The 20,160-nt window shown below is 33.4% G+C and overlaps 3 protein-coding genes across 3 annotated transcripts; all 3 read left to right on the top strand.

Annotated features, from left to right (window-relative positions):
- Positions 1–3,951: 3,951 nt before the first annotated feature.
- On the top strand, positions 3,952–5,440 carry LOC107858870 (the record flags this gene model as incomplete). The annotated part of the gene is given in 3 exon segments (XM_016703672.1): positions 3,952–4,344; positions 4,648–4,764; positions 5,126–5,440. Coding segments are annotated over 3 exon segments (549 nt in total). The 3' UTR covers positions 5,204–5,440.
- A 187-nt stretch (positions 5,441–5,627) lies between these two features.
- LOC107858869 (vacuolar iron transporter homolog 3) lies at positions 5,628–8,315 on the top strand. The gene has a single exon (XM_016703671.2). It carries the CDS (start codon positions 7,212–7,214, stop codon positions 7,932–7,934), a length of 723 nt encoding a protein of 240 aa, XP_016559157.1. The 5' UTR covers positions 5,628–7,211; the 3' UTR covers positions 7,935–8,315.
- A 7,744-nt stretch (positions 8,316–16,059) lies between these two features.
- On the top strand, positions 16,060–19,893 carry LOC107858868. Its single transcript, XM_016703670.2, has 5 exons — positions 16,060–16,458; positions 16,632–16,680; positions 16,855–16,997; positions 17,346–17,468; positions 19,595–19,893. The coding sequence occupies exons 1-5, from the start codon at positions 16,384–16,386 to the stop codon at positions 19,727–19,729; spliced, it is 525 nt and encodes a 174-aa protein (XP_016559156.1). The 5' UTR covers positions 16,060–16,383; the 3' UTR covers positions 19,730–19,893.
- Positions 19,894–20,160: the final 267 nt, after the last annotated feature.

The following is a 20,160-nucleotide window of genomic DNA, read 5'->3' as shown; positions in this document are numbered from 1 at the left end:
GTACACAATGATCTGGGTGAGATCATTGTGTACGAGGAGTTATGATCGTTTGAAGTTGACCCAAAAATTCACTTTTGATAGGCTGAAGTAGATCGACCATAACTTTTTGCTCCGATAGACAAATTGAATGAAACCAATTTCATTGGAAAGAACTATTCTGCGAGTTTTACTGTTCACTACTATTCACAGTTCGATCGGAATGTTCATAACTCGTTGCTCGGGTGTCCATTTTGGATGATCCACATATCGTTGGAAAGATTATTCGATACTCTACGAAATGGTGGGTCATAATCTAAGACATTCCACACGAAAAATTTATAATTCATTCTAGAAGATAGAACCCAATACGTTTACGCATAAAATTTCAACGAAAAATTTCCCGGGGTATTACAAAACCAATTATTTTTCCTCAAATCCAATAATAATTATACTATGGGAGAATACTCACAAAAATACCTGAAGTTTGATCGGATTACCAGTTGAGCATATTGAACTTTGCGGGGGTCCTATTACCCACATATACTTTTTTAAGTAGAATTAATTCCCCCGGACTTTTTTAAAGTGAAATTAATTCCTCCCGAAACGTTATACCCAATTTTGATGGTAGGAAGTGTAGTACACGCGCTCTTTCTTCTTCATTTTATCACTTTCAATATTTTTTCACAATTACAACCATATTAAAGATTTCACAACTCAAATTCCTCTTACAAATCAAATTCTAAATGATTCCATTGAGTCAATTTCAAATTTCAAGTCCATTCTTATCATTTTTTCACCATTGTTTCACCAAATCAAACTAAATAAATAAAATTTGAAGAAATGGAGTCTTCAATAATTGACTTCAACAATGAAAATACATTATAGTATTGGTACTAGCCGTACAGGGCATTTCAATAATTGACTTCAATAATTGGAAACTTCAATAATTTCAATGGGAGAATACTCGCAACAATTGAAGAAAGTTGAAATTGAACAATTGAAGACTTCCGAAATAAAGTTGTTCAATTGTTGAATTGAAGATTTCCAGAAGAAATTTTATTGAAGTCACTTTCGGAATTGAACAATAGTACTAGCAGTACAAGTGGAGTACCAATCGAAATAAAATTGACTTCTGGAAGTGTAGTACGTTATAGACTTCAATTGTTGAAGACTTCAATTGACAACGGATCGGAGAATTCAATTGTTGAAGTCAATTATTGAAGACTTCAATAATTTCAATCGAAAAGTGACTTCAATAATTGAAGAAAGTTTTTAATTGTAGAAGTTAATTACTACTCCTAAATAATTAACTTCAACAATGGACTCTTCAACGGAAGTGCAGTACATTGTTCAATTTCAATTCAACAATGGAGCAACCATTGTTGAAAACTCCATTGTTGAAGAGAAGAAAGAAAGAAGAGAGAAGAGAGAAGAGAGAAGAGAGAAGAGAAATAATGAAAAAATATAAAACTTTTAAAAATTAGAAAATTGGGGGGTTGTTTGGCAAAAAAAAAAGTTTATAACGTTTTTTAACAATTTCACGCGCTTAATGTTTGTGACTTACACGCAATGGTCCAAGTGGGCAGATATATGCCACTAAAATACGAAAAAAAAAGTTTGGGGATAATAGAATCCCCGCAAAGTTCAATATGTTCAACTGATAATACGGTCAAACTTTAGATATTTTTGTGAGTATTCTCCCTTATATTATTAGTAGCAAAAGACAAATAACATAAGGAATTACTAACGTTGAAATCCTTTAGATTTATAACCTCACATTTAGATTTATAATCCCACCTTGTTTGGCAGAGTCTCGTGCTGATAACGTGTTATAAATTATAAATAAAGAACAACAAGAATAAATAGAGAAAGAAGAGAGACTTCTTTATTTCTGATGAGAGATTATCTTGATTGAGAATACAATGAATAAAACTCTTCTATTTATAGGAGAAAAAACTCTTAGTTTCTGACTAAAAAACAAATACTTCAAATCCTGATAGATATCAATTAGATTTTATTAGATCTTGATAGACATTCACTATAATGTAAATACATTTATAACACTTTCTATAATTATTGTTTTGTTTATTATTTTTGAGTGGACCAAAATATATTTCTTTCAGCAACACGTTTAAACGACTTTTCTTTCCAAAATTGTTTATACTGTTGAAAATATTTCAAAAATATATATATAATGCCTACAAGTCTTTATTCAAAGGGAAAAGGGCCTTAAATACGTTTCTTGGGGCACTTTTAGTAGGATGTATTAATTATAATAGTTTATGTATTAAAATTTAACTTATTCTAATATATTATTTGATTGCACAACTTAATTTGATTCCTTTTTATATGTGGATAACTAATACATCATAAGGTGTATTATATTATACTGAAGAAATCTAGAGAATATTTATATCGGATCAAACAATACATGGATAGCAAAATTAAATGATCAAATTATCCTTTAAAATCTTTTATCCAGCTAATTGATAAAGAAACTAAATCGTTAATGCCTTGTATGTTTTCATTGAATTTAGTCAGTCATTCTCTTAAATATGGAACAAAAAATAATAAGGAAGATTCTGCTTTTACGCTATCTAGCACTGCCAGTAGGGGTGGAAGTTCGGTATTCGGTTTGATATTTTTAAAGTTTGAGTTCGATAATTTGATAATTAGTATTTGAACATAAATACCACATACCATACTTATAAACATCGGTTCGATAGTTCGGTAATTGGTAAATTAAACTTCGATTTGGTATGATATTTGGTAATACCATATTAAAGTTGGAGATGTACAAATGTACGTTTAAACTTCAAAGAGTATATTTAATAAAGACGCTATTTAGTATTCTTTTTGTTGCTTTTTATGAATATATTATCAAGGTCCAAGAGATTCTTTGGGATGACTAATACTATTGTCTATTGGGTAGGGTTATATATATATTGAATACCAAACGGTATTTTTTTTGGTTTCCCATCCAATATCCGGTACCCGCATTAGAGCCCGACTAATTCGAATTCGCGCTGGGTAGGGCCCATTCAGGGGATAGCGCTTCCAACAGAGTTTTCTCCATACCCATGATCGAACCCTCGACCTCTGATTAAGGGTGGAGCAACCCCATCTGTTGCACCACAACCCATGTTGATAAAGAAGTATTGGATTAAAAATTAATACCAAATAGTATTAATATCTTGTATCAAATCCAATTCCGAATACCATAATATTAAAATTTTACTCCCAAATATCATACCAAATACCAAATTATTGAATATCAATTATCAATTTTTTTTGATTCGATTCGGTGCTTCAATTTTTGATAATTTATGCTCATGCCCTAATTGTCAGTCACAAATCATCTTTAATTCTAATTGGTGGATTTGATTTCTTCTTCATTATCACAATATTGATAACTCTTGAATTTTTTTTTTTAATAGCAGAGCAAGTTTCAGTACTTGTTGAGTTAATTGGCTCAAGTTTCAACCAACAATTATTAGTGCAATAATTATTAGAGTTCGTAAATCATTTGGCATTTGAATTATTCATATTTTAATTTTTAATATGTTAAGTTAAATAAAATAAAAATTTCATATAAATATCAATAACATAATTATAAAGAATATATTTATAGAATTATAAACCAAATACAATATATGATATATTCAGCTTTAACACAATAAACCAAATAATTAATAAAAAATAATTTCTATTAATAACTCTGTATTACTAATCCATATATTATTAATTTCTGCATGTCTTGTCTTCCTACCAAACGATCCCTTAATGGAAGTGAAAAAATTGTTTTTAATATTTTTTAACTGTTTTGAGGAAAAATTAAGGAGATATTTTTTAAGTGAACCTCCATCTCTCATTCACAACTGAGCGCCATATTCCATCATGAAAATATACACTTGAACACAGCCACACCAATCACAAAGTACAATGCCTTAGCAAAAAAAAAAAAAAAAAAAACTATACTGTAAGACATAATTATTTATCTCATCAAGAATAATGATGACATTAGCTTCTTCATCTTTCTGCAATTCCCCTTGTTCACTAATTCATTTCTCAACAACAACAATCAATCCATGTCTACACAATTTCACTACACTCTCTTCTTCTTCTTCTTCTTCAAGAAAGGGAAATTCACTTGCAAGTCGTAGACTTAGAATTGTAGCTGCTACTGAAGGCTCTGCTGAGAAATCTAAGGAAAAAGAAGAAGACCCATCGGTTCCAACATGGGCTAAACCTGGTACAGATGAACCTCCACCATGGGCTAGAAATGAATCCCAGAAAGATTCTTCAAGTGTTCAAGTTCCCTTCATTGTTTATTTGCTTGCTTCTGCTGTTACAGCAATTGCGGCGGTGAGAATTCTTTATTGAATAGTATTTCTTTTTGATGGGTACAACTTCCCTCCCCCCATCCCTGCACATAAGTACCCGACTAATTCCACAGATACCTGCCAGCTCCCACCGGCAATACATACCAGATAGATGGGAAGAATCCCACTTAGTGTTGATTTGAACCTTAAACCTCATGTTGTGCTCACCCACTTCATTGACCACTAGGCCACGCCTCACCCTTGGGTGCTTTTTTTTCAAATATTTTTAGTGAAGAATTTTGTGGAGTTGTATAAAGATTGATTCTTGATTGGGTTATGATTGCAGATTGGTTCTATTTTTGAGTACTCAAATCAGAAGCCTGTGTTTGGAGTTTTGGGCTCAGATAGTGTTTTTTATGCTCCATTGCTTGGATTCTTTGTTTTCACTGGCATTCCCACTTCTGTAAGTTCATTTATTTTGCTTCTCTATCCATGTGTTTCTGTAGTTTTAATTCAGTTGAATTGTTTTGAATGATGAAACTAAGACAATACAAATTTGGTCTTTTTTGGCTTTTACTGCCTGTTTTTCTATATTTTAAGATAATGGTAGCTACTTTTGTTATTTAAGTTAGGCATAATTGCCTTCAAACTATAAGCTAACAACTTCTTTAATAGGACTGAGGAACCAGTTGAAAAAGTTTCTTACTGTTGGTCTTTGTTTTGTTAGTTACATTCTGGTTCAAAAGTACTATTTCTGGCCAAAAAAATGAAAGAAATTGTAGATGTTTCTATGTTCATCTGAGCTGATTAGAACATGTATCCAGGCATTCCTTTGGTTCAAAGCAGTACAAGTTGCTAACAAGGAGGCAGAGGAACAAGATCGCAGGGATGGATATATGTAACATCTAGTATGCAATTTTTAGTTTATATCTGCAGCATCTTGTATGCATTTTTCAGATGCTATTGGTGGCTGTTTAAAAAAAAAATATCATGGAAAGTGGATATTTTCACGAGGTTTAATTTTTCTCTAGTTTTGAGCAGCATGTGTGTACAAGTTGTCTTCTCAATACCTGTCATTCCACTTCATCAATTTTGTATTGACTACTTGTCTAAAAGTCTTGGATTACAAGACTTTACCATTTCCTTCTCTCATCTGAAAAAAAAAATAGTTTATCAATTTGTGGTTAGACAAGCTACTTACAGATCATTTGGTACAACTTGTGTAAGTTATCCATCAACCTAGTGGTGCTTTTAAACTCTTGTGTTATCGACCTTGGTAAATCACTAATTCTCTATATTGTCCACCCATCACTACCAAGACTTGAGCATGAGGCTTTCATTCACAGCATAGTTACTGATAAGTTTAATAAATAGTCAAAACACTTATTCAAATAGGTCCTGCCTAAATTACATACATAGCATAAGTTATAAGTTCAGTCTACTCTCATTTTGATAGTACATCAGCACATACTCCTTCCTCTTGTTTATTAAGTGAAAGAAACAATTTCATTCTAATAGCATCTTCACATGTATTGTTTGCCTTTACATGTCTTTTTTGTTTGTAGTGTTTGTAGCTAAGAAACCAGCAAGTCATTTGTTTCTTGGAATCGATTAATGATTTCTACAGAATGGTTTGATACTACATTTTGTAATTCATTTCTTTGAAATAGGATCAAATAGTTCTTGCTCATCTGAAGACTATCTCTGAAGTATGCTTATATTATTGCTTTAGTTTACTGTTTCTCACTTTTTTGTCGTGTCTGCCTGAGAAAATTTCTTGAACACAGATCGGCGCGAGTAAAAGAGAAATTTTTGTTGTTCCACAACATTCTTTATCCTTCCTTGTTGTTAGATCACACAGAACTCCGAATATAAATGCATAGTGATTGCTGTCAAATTAATCTGCTTTTGGATGGAGTGAGCAGTTTGAGCTGTGCTGTCAAACCTTGTAATGGTAGTTTTGTGATAAGTATGAAAAATGTTAAAATTAATGAGCAGGACAAAATTCTCCGTGCTATTTCTCCTTTCTCTGTTTCAAGTGTTTTTCTTTTTTCAGATAAATGTGCAAAGTAATTTCTTACAATGAGCCTCTTCCTTATTCATATAGTCAATGTCTGGATTAGCTGCTTTTGATGCTGGATATTATATATGGGGTTAAAAAGTAAATGCCGGAATAATGAAGGTCTCACTTTTATGATAGGGACTAGTAAACTGAAAAGATGAAACTTATAAGAGTTGAGTTCTTTTGTTTGAAGAGAACAGGTTGACTCTTTTTGTATCCATTAGTCTATCAGAACATTTTCAAGTGCATATTTTCCAAGTTGAACAGCTCACCAATGTTTGTGCTAAAGTATGTGTCTCATATGCATAAGTAGGTTCCTCATCAGATCAGAAGCTAGTTTACGTGCAGTAGCCATTCCCCACAGGGCTCTGAATTATAACTTTCTCCCGTAAATTAAAGCTACTACATGGTGCCGTCTTAGGACATCTTACTGGAGGAAAAATCCACGCACATCACCATACATAGCTTTTCTCTAGATATTGAGCTAAGATGCTGATTGAACGGAAAGACTTTTATAATATGGTTTGGATACACTGCTGGTTAACAAAGTGATGCTCTAGGTTTCCTCTAATTGGAGCAACAAAGAATAGAAACTTATTTTTTATTTGCAGCTGATTGTTGTCCTGTATGGTTTGATGTCTAAGTATCAGAAGAACACGTCTGGACTTATGTTTGTTCTTCTGGGTTTTAACGTATCAGCTTGTTTTTTCCACGGTGCCACCTAAGTAGAGATGATTCTTGGATATGAATATTCATTCTTTATGAACCGAGGTTCCTACTTCCTACATATTGCTTCCACGCGTATGAGTGTGCCTATGGCTAAAAGCCACACTCCCATTCATTAAACCATGGATTCTCCTCAGTCAATTGAGGCCTGTGCCAAGAAAGAACCTCATACAACTGTCCAGGAAGAGAGAACTTTGAAGAAACTAGCCCGAGCTCAGTGGCTTCGAGCAGCTATACTTGGAGCAAATGATCGATTGCTTTCCACCATGACCTTGATGCTCGGTGTGGGTGCAGCTAAAGATCAAGATCAACAGTCTATGGTACTTTCTGGAGTAGCTGGAGCTCTTGCAGGTGCCTGTAGCATGGCTGTCGGAGAGTTTGTCTCTGTATCAACTCAACTAGACATTGCAAAGTCCATTGCTGACAACTGTAGATTGGACAACGAGTTCAAAGGCGAAGATAAGATTCAAATAGTTTGCAGTAATCCAATAGTCGCGGAAAACAAGCAAGGTGGGAAGTTGCTATATGAATCACCTGTACAAATACAGTCCAATTCTTTGACACCTGCAAGATCTCCTATGACAAAAGTTATGGAAATCGATGCAAGAAGAACCATGATGGGGAAGTCAACAGAAGGCGATGACAGAAAATTAAAGCCACTGCCTAGTCCATTGAAAGCTGCTGCAGCATCATCTCTGGCGTTTCTCTGTGGAGCATTTGTTCCTTTGGTGCCAGCTCTGTTGGTGAGTGAAAAAAGAATCAGAATTGGTGTGATGGTGATTGTAGCATCCTTTGCTCTGTGTTTATTTGGGGGTATTGGAGCTTATCTTGGTGGTTCATCTTAAAATATCTGCTATGAGAGTTTTACTTGGATGGTGGATTTCAATGGCAATCACATATGGTTTACTTAAGCCCTTTGATAATGATTCAAAGAGAGATAAATGATGATTAGTGAACGTTTGAACAATATTCTAGGTTGAAAAAAGGAATAATATCTAGGTTGTAGTTGAAAAGTATTCTAGGCTGTAGGTGAAAAAAAATTGTGAAAGTTATGGTTGTGTTTATGCATAAACTTCACTTAGGTAAGAGGTCGAAGATTAATGAGTAGAAATCATATGTTACTCCTCTTCATATTACTATTTTTCCTTTTCTTTTAATTTGTTTGTATTTCTTGAATGAAGACAACATCTTATTAAACAATAAACAAGAACAACAGCATATCTAGTGAGTGTGATGTGGGGAGGGTAATGTGTACGCAGAGCTTATCCTATTTTGGGAGGTAAAGAGGCCGTTTTCGAAGGACCTCCAACTCAAGTACAACAAAACAAAGTAGGTATTTACAAGAATAAGACAATAAAGAAAACATAGCAACTAATAAGTAATTAGTAACACAACCTAGTAAACCTCACGTCCACACCTAACAAAACCTTTCCGGTCTATTCACATATAGGAAAGAAGCAAACGCAAGCACAAATTGCGGTAAAATGACCTTGGACATAGGTGGATCTATCATAAGAAAAGATGGAATTGATTTAAAATAAACTTTTTTCTCATCAACATAAAAAAAGTTAAAAGTAAAAAACCAAGCTAACCCAAAAATAATATTTTACTCTTTGGTTAATTCATTTCTGTGGCTTGTTAAGTGCTCATGAAAGTTTGGTGCCTAATATAACATGGCATCATAAATTGCCGTGTGCTACGCTCATTGGGAAATGATAGGCTTATGTAATGCACAACTATTTTAGCCACCTAAGAATCTTATTGTTGAATATTTGATGAGGATCAATCTCATGCAAGTACTTTAAAGAAGAGCCAGCTAGAATTTTCTGATAATAAAAAAAAGGTTTCTGATAACATTTTTTTTTTTTTTTAAAAAAAAAAAGGATTTTCCGTATCTTGGAAGTAAAAGCTCTAAGATTTGGCGTTCTAACGTAATCAATGATTGAAAACGCGTGAAATATCCCAAAACCAATCCATCAAGTGGTGCATAAATTGTTAGTTTTACTTTTTTTACGGAGAATGAAGACGCGCAAAAGGAAATAGGATGTGTAACTTAATTATAATTATTTACTTCATCTTTTCCACTTAAATTATGACAAATCAATATAATTTGCAACTGGTTCCGTCTGATTCTTCTTCCAAAATCAGAAGTCTACTGTAATGTTGGGTTAGGCTGTGACGGAGAACGGTACAATTACTCAATTTTTATGAACATTTGATCAAAAGATACTTGTTTGGGAGGTTCTTCCCTTTAAATTAACAATAGTAATTAGTATACAATTCAATTTACATGCTGAATACTTTTGCTGTCATTACTGTTTTTTTTTTTTTTGTTTAATATTTTCATCATATTTTTTTTATTCTGATATTTGACTCAAACTTGTTATGAAAAAGTTTTCTTTAATAAAAAACAACCTCTTTTTTCTATCTTTATAAGGTAAGGTCGGCCTAACATCTTCATACTCTACTTAATTATGAGAATATATTTGGTGTATTATGTTGGATTCAGTAGGTGTGAATGAAAAATGAAAAGTTGCTTGGAAGGGACACAACTCTTCGAGTAAAAGACACACTATTTTGGGAAAAGGTATGACTGTTTGGATGGTTGTGGCTGTTCAGAAAAGACACTCTTTCGAGTGGACAGCTATGACTGTTTAGAATGGATACACCTTTCCAGTGAACCATTGTCATCTTTCGGAAGGGGAACTTACTGGTTATATAAACCTGCATTTTTTCCACAGGTTTAGTATGGATTTTTCTGCACTTGAAAACATTTCTTGTCGTCTAAAATTCTTCGTATGATCATCTAACTTTTGAGTGAGTTTGAAGAGAATCCGATCGTTTGAGGTACCATTACAGTTGGATTGTTAAGTCATTTTATGCTGTGAGGAAAATTCCACAACCTCGGGTACTTGAGGAAAATTATTTCCTTAAGGATACTCCGTGAATTCGGAGGACTTGATTTTTTCTGCTTTATCTAATTTTCTTTAAAATACTGAAAACACACTTCTTTGAAAGGTCAGTTTTTATCTTGTGTTGAAGGTGTTGGAAACTTTATAAGTGTTTTTGATTTATTCTTGAACTTGTGTTGAAGTTGTTTTGCTAAATACAGATTTTTGTGTACCCGAAAACAACAATCTTAAGGAAATAATTCTGAAAAAATTATTTTTTTTTCCTTGTTTGGTGAAATTTTCTTTTCCCTAAAGTTTTTTTTTTTTTCGAAATCTGTATTGCTTGGTTTCTGGAGATTAAAGTTTCTAGCTTTCTACTCCATTTGAACTTAACTAGTGATTTGAAGAGATAAAATCTCCATCACAAGTTAAAGATCACTCGGCTGACGATTGGAAGTCATAAAAACTTCATTGTTAAACTACAAACAAGTGGTGTTTAAAGTTGCTGCAACTTTATTGATATACTAAATTACTGTCTTCTTGTGACAGAAAAATGACTAATGATAGTCAAGTGCATGATACTGCAACTACTGTGGCAGCAACTAATGTTGTCATAACGAGTCGTACGAATGCTTTGCCGGCAATGACACCAGCGGAGAAACCCGAAAAATGTACAAGTGTAGATTTCAAAAGGTGACAACAAAAGATGTTCTTCTACCTCACAAATTTATGTCTTCAACAATTTACATTTAAAGAAGTTCCTGAGGTGCTCGAAGGAACTTCAGACTAGGAGAAATTTGTCGTTATGGAGGCGTCAAAACACTCAGATTTCCTATGCAGGAATTACATTCTAAATAGCCTCCAAGATGAACTATACAATGCGTATAGTGGAATAAAGACAGTAAAGAAGTTGTGCGGGGCGCTGGAAATAAAGTAAAAGACTGAGGATGCGGGAACCAAAAAGTTTTTTGTTGCAAGATTCCTAGAATTTAAAATGATTGACTACAAATCTATTGTATCGCAAGTTCAGAAACTGCAAGTTATCATCCACGATCTCCTCACAGAAGGTATGATTTTGATGAATATCTTAGTTGAATATATTAAAAATATTCTTAATGTTCACATAAACTTAATTGTAGGTTTAATCGTGAACGAGGGGTTTCAAGTCGCGGCAATAATAGAGAAGTTATCACCTATGTGGAAGGAATTCAAGAATTACTTGAAACATAAGCGAAAGGACATGTCAGTCGAAGATCTTATAGTAAGACTGCGCATTGAAGAAGACAATAAAGTCGCGGAAAGAAGGTCGAACGGAAATTCTGCAATAAGTGGAGCAAATATTGTAGAAGACGATCATAACAACTCCAAAAATCGAAAGAAAGTTGGACAGGAAAGCAATCAACCTAAGAAAAAATTCAAGAGAAAATGCTTTAACTGTGGCAAGTTTGGACATAAATCTATGAATTGTCGTACTCCAAAGAAAGAAAAAAAGAAGAACCAAGCAAATATGACTGAGTCCAAGAAAGAAATTGACGATCTGTGTGCCATGCTGACTGAATGCAACTTGGTGGGAAATCCTCGAGAATGGTGGATGGATTCTGGTACCACCCGTCATATTTGTGCAAATAAAGAGTTGCTACTTTTTCTCCGGCTCAAGGGGAAGAGAAGATATATATAGCCAACTCCGCAACTGCAAAAGTTGAAGGAACAGGAAAAGTCTGCCTGAAAATGGCATCAGGCAAAGTGTTGACTTTAAACAATGTCCTGTATGTACCCGAGTTACGGAAGAACTTAATTTCGGTGTCACTTCTTGACAATAACGAATTCAAATGTGTATTTATTTTCGAAAAAATTATACTTAGTAAAGGAGAAGTGTATGTAGGGAAAGACTACCTCACAGAGAGGCTATTGAAAATTAATGTAATGAATGTTGAAATCAATAAAAATTCAGTTTCTTCTTACTTGCTTGAGTCTTATGATTTGTGGCATGAACGATTAGGCCATGTCAATTACAAAACACTACGAAAACTGATTAACTTATAAGTCTTGCCAAACTTTGAGTGCTATAAATCAAAATGTCAAACGTGTGTGGAATCAAAGTATGCTAAGCATTCGTATAAGTCCGTTGAAAAGGAATTTCAATCCCTTAGACTTAATCCACACTGACATTTGTGATATGAAGTCAACATCATCTCATAGTGGAAAAAAGTATTTTATAACTTTTATTGACGATTGCACTAGATACTGTTATGTCTATTTTCTGGTAGTAAGGATGAAGCAATAGATGCGTTTAGGTAATATAAAACAGAAGTTGAAAATCAGTTAGAAAAAAAGATCAAAACAATAAGAAGTGATAGGGGCAGAGAGTATGAATCTCTCTTTGCCTAAATATGCGTAAAGAATAAAATTTTCCATCAAACTAAGACCCCATATTCACCTCAATCTAATGAAATTGTGAAAAGGAAAAATCGAACCTTGAAGGAAATGATGAATGCCTTACTAATAAGTTCAGGTTTACCGCAAAACTTGTGGGGGGAGCTATCCTTACGGCTAACCGAATACTCAATAGAGTGCCTCATAGTAAAACACAATCAATTCCATCTGAAAAATGGAAAGGAAGGAAACCCAACTTGAAATATTTCAAAGTGTAGGGTGTCTACCAAAGGTCCAAGTTTCTATGTCTAAAAGAGTAAGGATAGGACTTAAGATGGTGGACTGCGTGTTCATAGGATATGATAAAAGTAGTAAAGCATGTCAATTTTTGGTTCATAAATCTGAACATCCGGATATCAATGAAAATACGATAATTGAATCAGATAATGCTGAATTCTTTTAACACATTTATCCGTATAAAACTAAACATAGACAGTCTAGTGGGGGTCTAAACGACCTCAAGATGAACTAAGTGAGGATGTACATAATGATGAGAATTCAAGACGTAGCACACGTCGAAGAACGTCAACTTCATTTGGATTGGATTTTGTAACATTTCTCTTAGAAAATGAGCCTCAAATGTTTAAAGAAGCGATGACGTCTTTAGACTCATCCTTTTGGAAAGAGGCAGTCAATAGTGAGATTGATTCAACCTTAAACAAACATGCGTGGGAACTAGTTTATCTTCCTCCAAGAAATAAACCTTTAGGTTTCAAATGGATCTTCAAAAGGAAAATGAAAGCGGATTGTACTATTGAAAAATACAAGGCAAGACTTGTTGAAAAAGGCTTTAAACAAAAGGAAGGCCTTGATTACTTTGATACATACTCTCCTGTAATGAGGATAATGTTAATTAGGATGTTAATTGTCTTGGTGGCGGTATATGGTCTTGAAATCCATCAAATGGATGTGAAAACAACATTCCTAAATGGAGAATTTGAGGAAGAAATTTACATGGAACAACCTGAGGATTTTGTGGTTCCTGAAAAATAAAATAAGGTGTGTAAACTTGTTAAGTCACTTTATGGACTAAAACAAACACATAAACAATGGCATGCGAAGTTTGACCAAACCATGTTGGCAAACGGGTTCAAGATTAATGAATGTGATAAATGTGTTTACATTAAAGACACTACAAATCACCAAGTCATTGTTTGTTTGTATATGGATGATATGCTGATCATCAGTGGTGCTACGAAACGAATACTTGAGAGCAAGTTTGGTATGAAAGACCTTGGGGTTGTGGATGTGATCATGGGAATAAGAATTCATAGAACTCCACAAGGGTTGGTATTGTTACAGTCTCATTACATTGAAAAGGCATTTGACAAATTCAAGTATTTGAAATTTGGTATTGCCAAGACTTCATTAGACGTGAGCTTTGTACTTCAAAAGAATAAAGGTGAAAGTGACTCACAGTTGGAGTACGCAAGAGTGTTGGAATGTTTAATGTATATCATAAATTGTATGGCCAGACATAGAATGTGCTATTAGTAAGTTGAGTCGGTACACGAGTAATCCCAATAAAACTCATTAGATGATAATAATAGAGTTTTGGGGTATTTTAAATACACTCAAGACTATGTTTTGCATTATAGTAAATATCCAGCGGTACTTGAAGGATATAGAGATGCAAATTGGATCATTAGATTGAATGAAGTAAAATCCACGAGTGGATACGTATTTACTATAAGTAGAGGAGCAATCTCTTGAAAATCTTGCAAAACGACATGTATTACTCGCTCTACAATGGAATCAAAATTTATCGCATTAGATAAAGCCGGTGAAGAAATAGAATGGATCCAAAATTTCTTGGAAGATATTTCTTATTAGCCGAAACCATTGGTATCAGTGTGCATACACTGTGATAGTCAAGCAATAATAGTTAGGGCAGGGAGCATGATGTACAATGATAAATCTCGTCACATAAGACGGAAACATAATGCCGTTAAATAACTTCTCTTTAGTGGAATTATCACTATTGACTATGTAAAGTCGAGGATAATGTGTCGGATCCACTTTCAAAAGGCCTATCTAGAGAAGGAGTTGAAAGGACATCCAATGGAATGGGTTTATGGCCTAAGACAAGTCAGCATGACAGTAACTCTACCTAGCAGAGTGGAGATCCCAAGAGCTAGGTTCAAGGAGATCAAACAAAGTTGTGTCTAACAAATTCAACATTGTCAATATACCCAACCCACTCTCATGATGTAGACAATGTTTAGAAAACAAGAATAAGACTTATCCTGTGAAGTCTTTTAATGATTATCTAAATTTGGCAGATTTGACCAAATTGTTTAATCTATAGGATTGAACGTTTAGAAATCACCTATGTGAGGGCGAAGTGGAAGCCGCTTCAAGGAGAATGTTAGTAAAGTCCTATTCTCTAAGCTCTCATGAGACACCGATGTGTTCATAGCTGAAACGAACAAAATTGTGAGAACCATAAACAGTAAAAGGCTAGTTGTGTGGCATGTGTTTTCTAGGTATACACTGAACCTCATATCAAATCTACCGATTGACCGAGTGCATCCAATGCATGTTAACTACGGAAAGTTCAACGGGAAACCCACTTATCCAGAGGCAATCAGTCTTTGCTTGATGATTACATACTTGTCCGTAAAGTTTTACAAAGAGTAGCCATTCCCTATTCATGTGGGGGATTGTTGGGTTCAATAGGTGTGAATGAAAAATGAAAAGTTGCTTGGAAGTGACACAACTCTTCGAGTAAAAGACACACTATTTCGGGAAAAGGTATGACTGTTTGGATGGTTGTGGTTGTTCAGAAAAGACACGCTCTTTCAAGTGGACAGACATGACTGTTCAGAAATGATACACCTTTTCGGTAAACTATTTTCACCTTTCGGAAGGGGCACTTAATGGCTATATAAACCTGCATTTTTTCCACAAGTTTAGTATGAATTTTTTTGCACTTGAAAACATTTCTTGTCTTCTAAAATACTCCGTGTGATCATCTAACTGTCTAGTGAGTTTGAAGAGAATCCAATCGTTTGAGGTACCACTACAGTCGGATTGTTAAACCATTTTATCTCGGGAGAAAAATTTCACAACCTCGGGTACTTGAGGGGAATTATTTCCTTAAGGACACTCCGTAAATTCGGAGGACTTAACTTTTCCTACTTCATCTAATTTTCTTTAAAATACTGAAAACACACTTCTTTGAAAGGTTATTTTTGATCTTGTGTTGAAGGTGTTGAAAACTTCGTAAGTGTTCTTAATTTATTCTTAAACTTGTGTTGAAATTGTTTTGCCAAAATGCAGATTTTTGTGTACTCGAAAAAACATATTATTATATGTTCAATGTACTCCATAATTTCATCAATTCTAACATGTCTCTAGCATCTTGATTATTAAGTTGGCAGCTTCAATTTGATCTAAATACTTATTCAAATGACATAATTATGTAAATATAAATAAGACGCTAAAACTGATAATAACAATATGGTCACAATAGACAAACAACGTTTCTACCTTATCAAAGACAAGACCAAGGTGCACGTATACGTAAATCGTAACGACCAAAGAGAAACAAACACGTCGTCGAGATAGTTTTCTAAATTACTACTAGTATTTTCTCCGACGTCATGAGATATATTATACAGTATAATACTCATTAGATAAGCCACGACTAGATAAGAATCCGAGAGAGAGAAAAATACTTGGTTAAAGTCAAAGAGCAATGATGAAGCCAATCAAGAATGGTGACAAAAGGATATGGCATAGGAGTTGCCAATAATTAATAGCCCAACTTCCCTCACTTACACAATTCACTTTTTTTATGAGCAAACTTAATATCTCCATCTGCATCTTCAGTATTCGCCATCTTTAAAAACTTAGCTATATATGTATGTTCCATCAAACATACACACGTCTAATATTATAAATAGATTTAAAAAAAAAAAAAAAAAGAAGCTAGAACTCTGCTTTTAATTGCAAGGAAGAAGAAAACATGATGCAGCTAGAGAGTAAAGACTTAGCTTCTACCTTGCCTGTTCTTCCAAGATTAGATCGCCTGGATTTCCTCGTAAGTACTTTTATAAGTATATCTTTTTCACCAAAAGTTTGTTAACTTAATGAAAATTACTTTGACGAGACCAATTTTCATATATGAAAGTCGATAACATATGTAGTTTCTACTTTCTAGCTATAATTATTAAGCGTATGGTCCTTGAATAAAATGGTGACATACACATGCAGCTGCAGGTTTTAGAAGAGAAACATGGGCTGTCAGCAGTGGCGAAGCTAGGTATAGTTGAAAGTTCATTTAAATACCGTTCAATAGAAAATTATATTTATTTATATATAATTAAAATTATTTTTATTTATATACGTTTAAAATATATGTTAATTAATCCCTTTTAAATTCATTAAGTTATATTTTGTAATTACTAAAAAATCTGATTCTGTCATTGATTGTCAGTAATAAATAATAGAGTCGTAAAGAAAGAAGAGGAGGATGGTGAGCACTGCAGGACAGTGAGTCTATCCTCTGCGTTGCAAGAGGTTCATCACAAAGGCACACTTCTAGACCGCCTCACTGCACTCGAAAATCGAGTTGTTAAGGTTTTCTCGAAAACTATTATTCATGTTGTTTCTTTAATTATCTCACTCTTTTTTTCACAAAGTACGTTTTAAAAAAAATAAAAAATATTCTTTGCTACTTTTTGTTAAATATGTTATAATCAAAATATTTTAATACACGATAGTTGATCTTTAGTTTAGTATTATATGATCAATTCAAAATCTTTATTATTTTTTAAAAATTTGTGTTTAATCAAATTAAGATAAATAAATTAAGACAATATTTAGCAGAAGATTGAGGGTAAATAATCATGGTTACAACTACAAGTACATTGATAAATCTATAAGCATAATATGTAATATTGGTACAAGTTCTTTAATTACTTGTAGCTAAGCTTGGAAATGGAAGAAGGGAACACATCAAGGTCGAGCTCGTCCAAGTCAAGGAATGGTTCAGTTACAAGGAATGACAACGAAGACGAGAAGGTCAATCTCAAAGAGAGACAGCTCCAGGTAAATAATAATGAGATGGTCCCAAATATTAATTCCTCAAAAATTCATTTTACTTGTCCATTCAACCAATGAAGAGAATTTTATTGTTTTTCTTATATATACTATACTTAGTATTAATTAATTACTTTAAATAGTAACGAATTTAGGATTTCAAAGCATCGTTAGTAAAATATATCTTCAATTATTTTTTCTTTAAGAAATATGTCAAGTCAATAGAATTCAAATAATGTAAGACGAGACGGAGGGAACACTAGTAGTTTTGATTATAAGCAGAATCTACTTACTTTTTAGAAAAATAAGAAGCATTTATCACTTCTTTTTCTTCAAAATCATCCTTGATGCTAATCTAGCAAGTGTTAATCAAGTGAAACATGTAAAAGAAAATAAGTATATAAATTATACTCCATATGTAGGGGTGGACATAAAATACCAAAAATTGAATTATCGAATCGAATCGAAAAATTTGGTAATTGATATTCTGTAATTTGGTATTTGGGATGACATTTGGGAGTAAAATTTTAAAATTACGGTATTTGGGTTCGGGATAGGTAAAAAATATTACTATCATTTGGTATTTGGTATTTTCCGAATATCCAATTATAGTTAAGTGATCCATAGGCCACATATCTAGTCCACACTCCAAAGGCAACATACTTGTGTGACTATTGCTCAAGCAAACTTTGAACTATTAAACATAGTCATAAAGTAGACTCTTAACTTTACACAGCAGACATCCTTACAACCAACATGTGACAACTTTTGACGAAAATATCACGCTAAGACTGAAAATCGGGGCGTAGAAGGGAACAATAGAAAATAAGTCTTCATGACATGATACATAACACCATTGTTTGTTGCACTTGCCTAACTCTAATGTTCCTAACATAGGTCGGAATATGACTTTAACCAAGAGGACTTGGTCAAGCCTTTTTAATCCTTGTGTTCACATGTCAACAACAGATGAAAACAAAACTTAGCACTTCGCAGAGAACATAACATATATTGCTCTTCATCATTTATAAGAAATAATATTATGACTTCTAATCACATTTACATCCAAATCGTGTTACATTCAGTTTGATGTAAATATTATTCTTGTGACATCCTGTTCTCCCCTTTTAGAGTTGGATAAACTACATTAACACAGGTTTTAAGGTGTTTCGTTAATTGAGCCACACGTATCAACGTGTAATAAGATCAAACAAAATTGATTTTTTTCTGGTGTAAAATTGTGTATTCAGAGGTGTAAAACTATCAAATAAAATTGATTTTTTCTCAAAATGTTGGTTGGAAATCACCACTATTATCACCAAATAGAATCACTACAAGCATGTCTAACTTTAATATGGTAATACCAAATTCCGTACCGAACCAAAATTTAATGTACTGTTTATTGAATTACCGAATCGAAGTTTAATGGTATGGTATTTGGTATCCACTTTCAATTACCGATTATCGAATTACCGAACCCGAATTATAAAAATATCGAATTGAATACCGAATGTCCACTCCTATCCATATGTATTGTATTAGATAAATTGGAATTTTATTATTTATACTCTTTGTGATACCGTCCTTTTTAGGTCTCGCTTATAGTGGGAGTTTAGTCCATTAAATTGATTTTTTTTAAAATGTGTTGTATTAGATCTAATTAGTAGCCTTATGATTAAGACGAATTATTGAATGTCTTTCTTTTTAAGAGATGTGACAAATAATATGAACAGAAAGTACTAATAGTATATTTTATGAGTTACCTGCATATCTTTGTCGTACGTGTGTCTAACATTGAAATTAAGGTTTAAAGACTAACAATTTATACATGATCAGATAATTTCTATAATTTGTCACAACATATAATGATATGATCGTAAGTTAATTTTTTTTTTTTGGTAAAATAGAAATGCATTAAATTAGAAGGTTAATTACAAGTCAGATCTAGTCTGGTACAAAAACATGAGAGTTGTAGCTAAAATTTTCAGCACTAGATACAAGTTGGGAGAAAATTTTCCCCTTGAAATCTAATTGAATTATATAACAAATTTCCATGGTGTAACATGTTAATTATAATTGAGTACATTTGTGAATCAACGAGTTGGGCTCAATTTAATTTGTTATATATTTTACAGGAAGAAGCCACGACTACTGAAGTTACATCTTTAAGTACTGAAAATACAGATAAAGAAGTTGTTGATAATGCTAAAATGAGAAGGAAATCATACAGAAAATGGGGCCTTGGTTGGCTTCGATTGGGATGTAATTAAAAGTTTAAAAATAAGAATGTAATTCAATTCCAAGTACTTGCAATTTGTTGTTTAAGCTTCACGTGTATTGCTTGTGATTCTAATCCAATCATACATGACAAGATCCAGAATTGAGACCTTTTTGTACTTGGAGAAAGTGAAAATGGTCTAGAATTTATATTGCATTTGATTTTATTTATTTTTATTTTTCTATGGGTATATATAAAGTTATACCTGTCGAACGGGCCGAGCTGATCCGGCCCGAACTGACCCAACCCGGCTCACTTACAAAAAACGGCCTGGTTTGACCCAACCCGATCAGCCCAAGGGCTGTAGGGTATCGGGTCACGGGCCGATTTATTTTTGGTTTTGGGCCCGGTTAATTCGGCCCGATCCAGGCCCGTCGATAACTGGCCCGAAATCGGCTCGATTTTTTTTTTTAAATAAATAAA

This window comes from Capsicum annuum, chromosome 2 (assembly GCF_002878395.1).
Source record: "Capsicum annuum cultivar UCD-10X-F1 chromosome 2, UCD10Xv1.1, whole genome shotgun sequence".
Classification (NCBI taxonomy): domain Eukaryota; kingdom Viridiplantae; phylum Streptophyta; class Magnoliopsida; order Solanales; family Solanaceae; genus Capsicum; species Capsicum annuum.
The sequence above is the reverse complement of the archived record's forward strand: the minus strand, read 5'-3'. Positions and strand labels throughout refer to the sequence as shown.